An 11969-nucleotide genomic window follows, 5' to 3' on the forward strand; every position below is an offset into this window, starting at 1 on the left:
GTTACATTCTACTTTGCACAGTTTCAATAAACCATCCATTCAATTCAAATATCTATTGCACAGGAGTTTGTTCTTCGGCAAGATGAATAGCCCCTTCCTCATCGTAAACAATCTCCCTCACCTTCACTGACCTCAAATGATCCACCCCCTCCGAAAGCTCACAGTCATGATAAAACAAGTACCACTTCCCCTGGAACTCAACAATGGAATGATGCGTCGTCCACCCAAGCACCGGATCCAGAATGTGTCCCCGATAGGTAAACGGACCCCAAGGCGAAGACCCCGTGGCATAAGCCAAGAAATGCGTATCACCCGTCGAGTACGAGAAATAATAGGTCCCCTGATACCGGTGCACCCAAGCCGCCTCAAAGAATCTCCTCTCATGATCATCCGCCAACAAAGGCTCCCCAGTCTCCGGCGCAAGAATAACAACCTCCTTAACCGACGACGCCAGCGATAACATGTCATCCTTCAACAGCGCAACACGCGGGCAAAGCGCGCGAACGCCCTCTCCAGCAGGCTCATGAGGCCCAGACAAGCTCTCGTCGAAAACAAGTCTCTTCTTCTGTCCATTAACACCACCCTTATCCCCATCAACCCATTCCCCCTCTCCATCCTCATCCTCATCCTTCCCTTCAACCCAACACTGCAATTGCCCGCCCCAAATCCCACCAACATAGAGATACGCCTCGCCACCGGCATCCTCATCCACAAAGACAGCAGGGTCGATACTGTACGTTCCCTGGATATAATCCTTCTGCGGGACGAACGGACCTTCGGGTGAATCGGCGACAGCGACACCGATACGGAATATACCCTTTTGGTCACGGGCCGGAAAGAAGAGGTAGAATTTATTATTTTTTGTTGCGGCGTCGGGTGCCCAGAGTTGCTTTGAGACCCAGGGGATGTCTTTGTCGCGGAGGACGACGCCGTGGTCGGTTACAGGGCTGGTGATTGCGTCCATGGAGAAGACGTGGTAGTCGGCCATGTCGTATTGATCGCCATTGTCGTTGAAGGCGATTGTTGTTTCGCGGTCGTGGCTGGGGTAGATGTAGAGTTTGTTGTTGAAGACGTGGGCAGAGGGGTCGGCTGTGTAGATGTGGGAGACTAGTGGTTTGGACATTTTGGTGATGGTGGTGAGGTTATAGACAAGAGTGTACAGATGGGAAGATGTAAGAAGGGGATTGAAGGATATTAATATTTGATTCTCTGCTATTCTACCATCCTACTAGTCAATTACCCCATATTACTCCCGTTATTCCCCTCATTATCCCACTATTAGCCTCCTATTAACCTCCTATTAGCCTATGTCTTGTCTATACAACTCTTTTAACCGACGGCTAAATCCACATTCCGGGGAAATAGTATAGCCTGCACGTTCTATATTTTGTATATTTGTATATTTGTATATTCTCTATGAAAAGTTTATTGACTAGTCTATTGATCGAAATAGATCGAAATAAAATCAAAAATCACTTCAGATTCCACCTATGCGACTCCTCAGCATACGCCCTCTGTAATGCCTGCTGCCACTCCCACTCCATCTGTCGTAGTACTTCAGCTTCAGCTTCACTCATATTCTCATCATTCCCACCCCCATTCTCATCATCCATATCCATATCCACATCCTCCTGCTCCTGCTCCTGCTCTTCACATCCCCTCAACCCAAAAAATCTCCCCAACCTCTTCACCCTCGTCGGAAGATCAATAGTTTTCTCCTCCGCCGTCCCAATCCACGGGGTAATACAAACAGGATAATTAAACGTAGCGGGAACGGGCGGGTAAACCTGATGGAAATGACGGGCAAGATTATCGACCTGCTCCGAGGTCATAAGGTTGTAGGCCAGCATATTTGGTGGGAAGTCTGGGTGTTGGAGGCCTGTTTCGCAGTTGATGAGGGGCCAGAGGTGGGAGGAGAGGTGGCGGAGGAGGGGTAGGAAATGAGGGTGGAAGTTGGGGCTCTCGCGAAAGAAGACCTGGCGGTATTCAATTGGAATGGGGGATTCGGTGAACTCTATAGGTGTTATGCTTGGGGAGGACATGCTCATTGGACTTGGAGTGTCTGCTAGGGTTGTGGTTGTTGAGGTGGAAATGGAGAGGGTTCGTTCGGAGAGCCAGCTGATGCTGTGAGGGGAGTCGGGGGTTGGGGGGTCGTTGTCCATTTGGCTGGGTTGATATACTAAGGGAATAACAAAATAAAGTATACTATATGCTGTATGAGGGATGCAAATCGAGGAAATCAAGGACAACTTATATATATGAAATGTATGTGATTGTCCATACCCTCAAAGAATCATGGACAATGAGATGAAATGTTCCCAAACAACCTCTTCTTTATAACACAAAGACATCGTTCTGAGTTCTCTAATCAAGGCGAGGTTCAAATAGAACCTCCTTCTTATTCCTTTGTTTCTAAGAAAAGAACAATAACCATGTTCATAAATATCCATCATATACGTTTCATATTCAATTTTAGTCTTCCCCCATAGGCCCAAACAGCCAACTCAAAGAGACTATTGTTATATCACAGCGACAGACTGCCCACTCCGCGTGACAAATCAGGTTCCTCTGACACGGCCGGGATACCCGCGTACTTGTTAATCCAGTTCAACACAGTCTGGTGCCACATGAGAGAGTTTTCAGGGTTCAGGACCCAATGATTCTCGTCAGGGAACGTCAGGAATGCACTGTCGATTCCGCGCATCTGGAGAACATTAAACGCAGCCAGACCCTCAGCGATGGTCAGACGGTAATCCAACTCGTTGTGAATGATCAGATGAGGCGTGTTCCAGTGTTCGGTGAACCGCGACGGATCCCACTTCGCCCAGTTCTCTGGCACCTTCCAGATCGGCCCTTTCAGGTCGTGGAGAGGGAAGTATTGCTCTTCACTAGCCATCTGGGAGGTCATGCTGAACACTCCGTCGTGGGTGACTAACGCCTTGAACTTGCGGCCGAGGGGATGACCCTGCATCCAGTTCATCATGTAACCGCCGTACGAGGCGCCCAGCGCAACCGCACGCGTGGTGTCGACGTAATCCAGGTGCTGCTCGATATATTCGAATCCCTTGACTAGGTCCTCGTAGGGTCGACCGCCCCATTGTCCCTGGATTCCATCGGTGAAGGGCTGTCCGTAACCAGTACTACCTGTTGGGTTGGGGGTGATCACGACGTAACCCTGTTCGGCGAAAACAGCAGGGTTCCAGCGCGTGCTCCACTGATCATTCCACGCGCCCTGCGGTCCACCGTGGATCAAATACGCAAGCGGGTATTTGCTCCCGGGCTTGAAGTCGGACGGCTTCACCACCCACGCGTGGACAGGGTGATCTTCGGCGCCCTTGAACCAGATCTCATCGACCTGGGACGAGGACAAGCCGAATGCACTGCCACCCCGCCCGTTTGAGGATACCAATTGGACATCATCTGGGTGGGCTGGATCGATAATAGTCCACAGGCTGTTATCAACCAGGCTGCTGCTAGAGACAAGCAGCTTGGAGGATTTGGCAGCCGCGGGAACGGCGTCGTTCACGTATCCCGATCTGGTCAGTCTCTTTAGAGACTCAGGCTTGATCGTATGCGCATTCTCCAGCGGCAGCTGGTACAGAACTCCGCGGCCGGCCTCCTCGACATGAAGGAACAGCGACTTGTCATCATGGGCAAACGACACGGCCGAGGGACTGAGATCCCAGTGTCCTTTCCCATCGTCTGACTGGAAAATCTCGATCATCTCTCCATTCCATGGATTGGGAACATACAAGATACGGTTCTTATCAGACTCATAGCCATCCTCGCGCATCGCTAGAACAGCAATAGAGCTACCGTCCGAGCTAAGTACAGGAGACGACATCGCTCCCTGAAGACCAGCAACCTTGCAGATTTTCGGTTCAGGCTCAGTCATGCTCATGCTAGTCCACGAGAACATGGGAGAATAATAGCAAGAGCAAGAGGTGTGGGTCGCGGGGTTCAGGCTGGGATCTTTCGCAATAAAGACAATAGCTGATGGACTAATATCAAAGTCCCCAGTACCACCAAAAGGCGGAATCGGCGACTCCACGCCTGCCAGTCCTGAGACCGCGATCAAGTTTGTAAGGCCCGAGATCGAGTACTTTCCAGCCCGTCGACGGGCCGGCGACAGAGGAGCCTGTTCCAGCAAGCCATAGAAGATCGCGTTCTTCTGGGGCTCGACATACGAGTCCCAGTGTCTAACAAAGAGAGATGTGTACAGTTTACCGGTTGTATGGGGCTTCTTCGCATCATGGGGGTTGTATAGCGATCCGTCTGTATTGGCCTTGCCTGTGACGGCGAAGCCGACCTTTCCTGGCTCCAGAAGGGTCACCTTCAGGTCCGATACGGGGCCTGGGACAGTGCCCGCGGTGTATGTTTCATCGGCCTGGCGGGCATCGCCAACAACAAAACTTGTATTGCCATTGCCCTTGTTCTTTAGCCAGACAAGTTTGTCGCTATCGTCCACCCACTGTGGATTACTGGCGCCGGGGTCGTTGGTGATAAGGGCAGAGCGGCCGGAGCTGATATCAATAACACGGATTTCATTGGTCTTGGAATGAGACTCGAAAGAGTAGGATGTCTGCGTGTAGACTGCTAGGGTGCCGGCCGCATTGGGAACGGCTGAGGACCGCCTGGGTGCTCCGAGCAGAACCCTAGAGGGGTCGGTGTCAGTCCGATGCTCTCAAATATGCCCAATGAAGATTGCTGTTAAATTGCCAATGATATGGACACTACTTACTCGGGAGTGAACTTCATGTTCCGGATGGCCATATCAGATCGTATGGGAGATAAGATAGGAAGCTCGGAGGAGCTTCCACGGATTGAGCTTAGATGAAGGTATCAACAGGCTCTTAAGATAAACAAAATACGTAAAACACAATTGCGTATGCTATTGATATCAAAGAGAGAAATAGGGTTAGGAAGAAAGAGTTGGAGAGGAGAAGAGGAGGTTGGGGAGCAACGTGATCATGCGGGGGGGATATGGTCCTGATTGGGTTAAGCGCCTTGTACCTTGCAGGCATTTGCATCTACAATGTTACATCGGAGATAACCAAGCAGTAACATAACTATGTAGAAGACATGTTGTATTCTAAGGCTTCGGAAACATAAATATTATTACAAACTGTAAAGATCATGACATTTACTCTTCTTCCTCTTCCTCGCTTTCATCCTCCTCCATTCCCTCTGCCGCATTGACACTGAACGTGGGAGCCTGATCAACGCCGACATAGCTGTCGCTCATAAGGTAGAGCGTCAACTCATGGTCTCCGGGTGTAGGGACCACATATTCCAAGCGCAGCTCGAGCTTGCGACCGATGGTGACACGCTTGATAGCCAGCAGGCTCTTGGTCTTCTCGTCACCAACAACCAACCACCAGTTCTCCATCTTCTGGCTGGGGTAGAACGGTGCGTGGACGGTAGCATCAGGCTCTTCATCTTCTTCGATGTCCCGCTCAATCTTGACCTTAAGGTATGCGGGTTCGCCCGAAGTGATGCCCTCGGCATCCTCAACTTCGAAATCGAGCTCGATGTTGGGGTACTTCTCGTTGGTGAAAGCCGCGGCTTGCGCCAATTGCTTGTTATCGAGGCCGAGGCGCTTGACCAAAGCAGCGTAGTCCTTGTTCTCCGACGGGTCCATGGCCTCCATGAATTCGAAGATATCATTGATCCTGTACAAAGGTAGATTAGTAAATGTCTCTAGAGACCTTTCTGATGATACATACTTGTATTCGTTGGCCACCTTGATCACATCAGGAGAGAAGTGGGGAATCTGCTTCAGAGGGCTGTCACGATCCCACATGGCCTGAACCACCATCTGGGACAATTCCATTGCGTTCATCGCATTGAGATGACCCTCGGATGAGAGGACATCCACACAAGCGCTGAGCAGGTTAAGGACCTTACGAACAATGTCTTCCTGATCCTTGGCAAGATCAAGAGGGAGCTGCATGCGGGAGAAGTGAGCCTGGAGGAGAACGAAGGCCTTGAAATGAGGAGAGTCGAAGGAAACCTCTGACATCTTGACCGGTACACGATCATACACCCGGCGGAGAATGTGATTCTCATGGCGACGCATCTGGATAGACTCGAACTCAGTCGCTGAGGTGACAATCTCCAGGATACCCTTGAGCTTCGTCCGGGACGAGAGAGACAACAAGAAGGTTTGCATGGTGATGAACGAGATGTTGTAGTAAGCGCCGATCATGGCAGCATTCAAAGGCGACACACTGTCATCATCTTCATCAACGTCGATGATCTTTGCCACTGACAACTCCTTCAATGTGTTCTCCACCAGCTCTGACAGGAACGTGCTGAGTCCCTCGTGACTCACGTCGCTAAGACCGTAGAAACTGGGGTTTGCAAGGAGACGGCGATAGAAATAGGTGTATGTCATCCAATCAACCGCATCCTGGGTGGAGGAGATGGTCCTTGTGCTGGCTTCTGTCACAAAGGCATCGTGGAGGTAGACCTGCAGGTGACTCTCAACAGGCAAGGCCTCGTTCAAAAACTTCTTGTAGTATTCGCGCTTCACTGCTGGGACCATAAGGACACCACGGCCAAGCTTGTCCTGACCGGGACGGGAGGCTTTGCCGAACATCTGCAAGATATCGCTGATGGGGTAGTCAATGTAGCGATGCTCACGACCATCGAAGAATTGAGTGTTCATAACGATGACCAAGTGAGCCGTGATATCCAGTTCCCAGCACACATCTCTCGAAGCCAAAAGCACCTGAATCGCACCAATGCTGAATAGGTGCAAGACAATGCGCTTATCGGTGGCATTAAGAGCTTCGTGGTAGTAGCCAATACCGTGAGAAAGTGATGTGGCAAGGGTCTGCTCGTGGACACGCTCAAGCAAAGGAGCGAGCTCACTGACATCAGCGTTCAGGAAACGATCTTCATCGTTATCGATAGCACACGCCGAGAGGAGATCCGCTGCGGTCGCACGGACCTGCTTGCGGCTTGGAACGAAGACTAGAGCAGGCTTGTCGGGGGAGAGCTGCAAAATCGACTGGTAGGCTGGGCGAGCCATCGCGAGCATGGCAGAGGGGAAGTGAGGGATGGTGAATGATTGAAGGTGAAGCTCCAGAGGCACAGGACGGGCGTGGGGGCTGAAGTTGTAGATCGTGTGCTTGTTGGCACCGATCCACTCTCCGATATCGCGAGCATTAGAAAGAGGCACACTAAGACCAACAATGCGCATTTCATTTTCAGTCTGGAGAGCGATGTAGTGCATGCGCGACACGATAACTTCGTACACGTATCCAGCGTAGCCGCCGAGCAAGTGAAGCTCGTCGGGGATGAACAGCTGGACTGTCTGTATGTTCTTACGTCGCTGCCACTGGCGAGACAACACGTCCCACTGAGTGGGAGTGGCAAGTACGAGATCAGCCTGTTCGAGAAGCTTCAAATCCGCCGTGGTTTCACCCGTAAGCTTGACAATAGCTTTGCCTCCATCTAGTCCACCAAGGCGCTTCTGCCAGTCAGCTAGTCGGTGGTCGACCAACTCCTGGAAGGGCGCAATGTAGACTGCACGGCCGCTATCCTGCTTTGACCAGTGACGAAGCAAAGCCAACTCAGCACAAACGGTCTTTCCACTTCCCGTAGGAGCACCGAGGAAGATGTTGTCATCGGTGTCGAATACTGACTTGAAGACTTGGGATTGAATCTTGTTGAAATGCTGCCAGTTGGGGTACAACGCTTGGTAGTCCTCACGCTTCAGTGCCTTAACAGGTGCGCGCTGCATGTCGAGTAGTGGTGTGTGAGGAGGGAAGCGCTCTGGGAGAATCAGCTTCTGGAAGGACACGGCAATCTTCGTCTCGGAATGCATCCAACGGTCAGACACAAGCGAGATGAAGTAGTTGGGGGGCATCGGCTCATTGACAGGGACGGTGAATTCGACAAGATGCTCATTCATCTCGGACTTGGCAAATTCAGCACGAAGCAAGAAGCGATCGTGGAACAAGATCTCCTCTCCGTCACAGTCCTCAACCAAAATCCAGAAATCTTGAGCATTGCCGTGAATCTCATCATCCCAGACAAAGTTGGGGGAAATGGTCAACTCTACACGCAGCATGGATCGCGTTATGGGCTGCACTTGAGCTTGAACATCGAGTCGAGGGAACTTGGACACCAAGTCGCACACAACACGTCCAGCCTTGGGCATGCTCAGAAGCTCACCCATGCGGGGAGGATCCAAATCGAAATAGCTACCCCAAGGCACGTCAATGCGTTCCGCCTTCTGCAAAACATCTCTTGGGCAGTGGGGGAATTGACGAAGGGGGGACATTGTTGGCCACATACGCTTCTCGGCCATTTTGCAAAGGTCGAGCGCAGTCTTCGCCACTGAGGCCCAGCCCTTCTTCAGACAAATCTCGAAAATCGCGCGGATGATACGTCCAGCAGATTGAGTGACATAGACCATGTCTGCCATCAGCGCAAGTCCCTCAAGCTTAAGTCTGGATATGTAAGCCTGCAAAAGAACATTGATCTTGGCATGGGGCTCATCAATGGTCTCCTTAACAGGGACGGGAACCCGGCCCAGCAGTTTTCCAAGCTCAAGCTTCTCATCCTGGCGAACAGGGATGTACTTGAACTCATCACTCAGAGCAAAGATTCGGAACAATTCAATTGTTGTAATGGAAGGTTGGAGGTGTTGAGAGTAGGTAAGCATTGAGTTGTGACCAATGTAGTAGTGTGAAGAGATACGTCCAAGCTCAGTCGACTGCAGACGTCCAGTCTTCTTTTCATATTTGACGAGACCGGCCTTCTCAAGAACTGCAGCAGCGGAGTGAATAAGATCCACTCGCTTTTGCTCCAGAGCATCATCGTCCTGATAATCGGCGCCGACACTGTACAGGCCAGGTGATCGGAGCATCCGAACGTAAAGGTAAGTGTAGCCTAGCCAATCCACACCTTCATCGCGGGTACGAACATTGCCAAGTACAATCTCGGCATTCAGATTGTCCGCTAATTTGCTCATCAGCTGTGACTCAATTGGAAGCTGTTGATTCAAGAGCGAGAGATAGTATTGAATTTCAGCTTGCGATGTAATTATGATACCCTCACCGAAGGTATCATATTGGGGCCGACCAGCTCGTCCCAACATTTGCAGAACGTCTTGCGGGCTCAACTCGACCCAGGCACCCTTCTCAGGAGAGTATACCTGGGTTCCCTTGATGATGACGGTGTGGGCGGGAAGGTTGACACCCCAAGCCAGTGTCGCTGTACAAACGAGGACCTGGATGCTTCCATCGGCGAAAAGTGCCTGGACGGAATCACGATCGGCAAGACTCAGACCAGCATGGTGAATACCGAGACCGTACGGCATAAGATCCTTCAGGTTGGCATCGTCCACCGAGTCTGCTTCTTCGGAGAGGATGGCACGACTAGCAGCGTCACTGCGCAGAATCTGACCAATAGTTTCATTCTCAAGGGCCTTGTCTCTGATGTACTTGGCGGTTTTGGCGGTCTCCTTTCGAGAGTGGACGAAGATAAGCATCTGGTTTCGGTTTTGTCCAACCTGCTCCATGACCTTGGTATAACAAATGTCATTCATCGTCTTTAACTGCTTGATGGCCTTCTTTTCGGTGACACCGATGAATTCCTGCTTGAGGGGACAAGGACGGTAGCTGCCGTCGAAATGGAACATGCCCTTGACAGGATCTGCGCGCAGGAAGCTTCCCACATCACGGTAGTTGGGAAGGGTAGCACTGAGACCCACGATTCGCACGGGCTCTCCAGTCTGCTCAGTTTTGCGAATTGTTCGGCTGACGATACTCTCAAGGACGGGGCCACGTTCATCATGGAGAAGGTGAATCTCGTCGATAACAACAAGGCGAACAAGGTTGGTGTAGCTGGTCTCAGTTGCCTTTCTGGTGATAACGTCGTACTTCTCAGGGGTGGTGACGATGATCTGGGTATCGGCAATTTGCTGCTTGGTGAGCTGACGATCACCTGTAAGCTCGGACACTCGGATACCGTAAGGCTCCAGGCGCTTGCCAAGGTTGCCAACTTGTTCTTGAACCAGAGCCTTCAAGGGAGAGATGTATATAATTTTGAAGTCGTCCAGCATAATCTCTCCCGTTTCAGGGTTGCGATTCTTCCCGATTTCACGAAGGATCGTAAGCATAGCAACATTGGTCTTTCCGGATCCCGTGGGAGCACAGACAAGCATGTTTCCATCGTCATGGAACGCTGAAGGGTAGCACTTTGTCTGTATACGGTTGAGTTCCTTTGACGTTCCAAATCCAACACGGGCCCATTCAGGCAGCTCGGTGGTCGGGATATTCTTCTCTCCAGCCTCCTTCTTGGCCTTGGGTGGTGGCACATGGATTTCTTCGTATCCCTTGAATGCTCGCTTAGTCGAGCCCTGGGGAAGCTTAACGTTAGGATTTGTCATGAGATGGTTGCCTTGATGGAAGACCAAATTTTCCAAATTGATCGTTCTCTTGGGCTGAAGAATGCCACCCTCGCCAGCTTCGGTGGGTTTTTGGTCGGCAGTTGGACCTGAAGGAACATCGACATCCATCAAGTCAAACTTCATCTTCTTATCGGGTGGTGCTCCGAGTTCGTCACCGGCTTCTTTGCCACGGATTTCATCGAGAATGGCACGTTGGCCGGCTTCAACCATCTCAATCTCCACGAGATTGCGCGCATCGGGATCCTCTGCGACTCTTCTCCAGCGAGTAACCCAGACGGCCTTATCGCGGTTGGTGACTAGTTTAGCAACAAGATCGGGGTGGTCATAGTCGAAAAGTTCCATGAGGTCATTCTCAACATCACGCAGTGACTTTAATGTTCCATCCTCGTCCTTTCCACCGAGGATTTGAAGTGCCTCGTCTGTTTTCTCGTGCTGGATGTGAGCATCTGTGTAGATAGCACCAATTTGACGTTGCAGCCAGTAAGCATCGATTTCACGAGCGGAGACCTTCAAACCGGTATTTTCCGCGGCTTTATCATTTCGGCCAAGACCACCATCGATGACCATTTCATCTCCGTCTTCATCTTGGGCTGCTGCAGCATCGTCGAGTGCGAGTTTTTCTTGTTCGTCCTCTTCTTCTTCGTCGCTAAGCTCGTCCTCGTCTCGAACTTCGTCGACGGTTCCCATGCGCTCATCATCTTCATCTTCTTCGTCGAAGACGACAGCAACACCTTGACGCTCATCAAGTTCGCCACCTTCTTCATCGAGGCCACCTTCCATCTCTTCCTCTTCGTCCTGGGCATCGTAGTCTGTAACCTTCTTGCCTAGGTTGACAAGCTCGTTGAACTCCTTGGGATTCATTGTAGTTCCCAGAAGATCATCAATCTCCTTCTTTTTATCGAAATCCTTCATATCTTCGTCCTTCAGTAGTTCCAATACAGCATCGGCGGCACTTCGGACGACTTCGTGGGGGACATCACCCAGCTGGCTCCCGGTGATTGTGAGAATAAGGTCGTACGTGGCTCGTGTGGCGGGTGTGCGAGGACGATATTTCAAGCCTTCGACGAAGGCATCGGCTGCTGAAAGGATACCCTGGCCCCGTAGTTGTGCTGGTTGGCCGCGGTGGCGCTTTTTCTGTTCGCGTAAGAGCACATCTTCACCCTCACCGATTGCGCCCCGCTCGAGAGCTGTCGGGGCTGTCTTCTTAGATTTGGGCGCGTCGTCACGCGCGACTCGTCCACCCATCTCCCGGATCCCAATGCGACCCGCGAGAGACTCCGGGTCTCCAGTGGGTTCGTCATGGGTGCGACTGATAAAACGACGGTCCGCCTGGAGAACCAGGTTGGACATCGCCGAGTACTTGTACTGCGAAATATTTTGGTCCGCCATCTTGGTGGTTGTATGGCTGAATCAAGAGAAAAAAAAAAACGATGAAAGAAAGAGTGAGTTGCGACAAGAATCTGCCTGCGGAGGGTCAAGATTCAGGCCGCGCCGAGACACGAGATGTCGGCGATTAATCAATTTCAAATGGTCTCACAAACCT

The 11969-nt window shown here is 51.3% G+C and overlaps 4 protein-coding genes across 4 annotated transcripts; all 4 read right to left on the reverse strand.

The window, feature by feature from the left end:
• Positions 1–52: 52 nt before the first annotated feature.
• Positions 53–1123, reverse strand: N7537_009962 (glycoside hydrolase family 43 protein; the record flags this gene model as incomplete). The annotated part of the gene is made up of 1 exon (XM_056901016.1): positions 53–1123. The coding sequence occupies one exon, from the start codon at positions 1121–1123 to the stop codon at positions 53–55; it is 1071 nt and encodes a 356-aa protein (XP_056749684.1).
• Positions 1124–1472: 349 nt separating this feature from the next.
• Positions 1473–2162, reverse strand: N7537_009963 (uncharacterized protein; the record flags this gene model as incomplete). The annotated part of the gene is made up of 1 exon (XM_056901017.1): positions 1473–2162. The coding sequence occupies one exon, from the start codon at positions 2160–2162 to the stop codon at positions 1473–1475; it is 690 nt and encodes a 229-aa protein (XP_056749685.1).
• A 362-nt stretch (positions 2163–2524) lies between these two features.
• Positions 2525–4773, reverse strand: N7537_009964 (oligopeptidase family protein; the record flags this gene model as incomplete). Its single annotated transcript, XM_056901018.1, has 2 exons — positions 2525–4655; positions 4742–4773. The coding sequence occupies 2 exons, from the start codon at positions 4771–4773 to the stop codon at positions 2525–2527; spliced, it is 2163 nt and encodes a 720-aa protein (XP_056749686.1).
• A 370-nt stretch (positions 4774–5143) lies between these two features.
• On the reverse strand, positions 5144–11815 carry N7537_009965 (ATP-dependent RNA helicase BRR2; the record flags this gene model as incomplete). Its single annotated transcript, XM_056901019.1, has 2 exons — positions 5144–5672; positions 5727–11815. 2 exons carry the CDS (start codon positions 11813–11815, stop codon positions 5144–5146), a joined length of 6618 nt encoding a protein of 2205 aa, XP_056749687.1.
• Between the last annotated feature and the right edge of the window lie 154 nt (positions 11816–11969).

Source organism: Penicillium hordei (assembly GCF_028827395.1).
Source record: "Penicillium hordei strain IBT 12815 chromosome Unknown utg000005l_segment0_segment0, whole genome shotgun sequence".
Classification (NCBI taxonomy): Eukaryota; Fungi; Ascomycota; class Eurotiomycetes; order Eurotiales; family Aspergillaceae; genus Penicillium; species Penicillium hordei.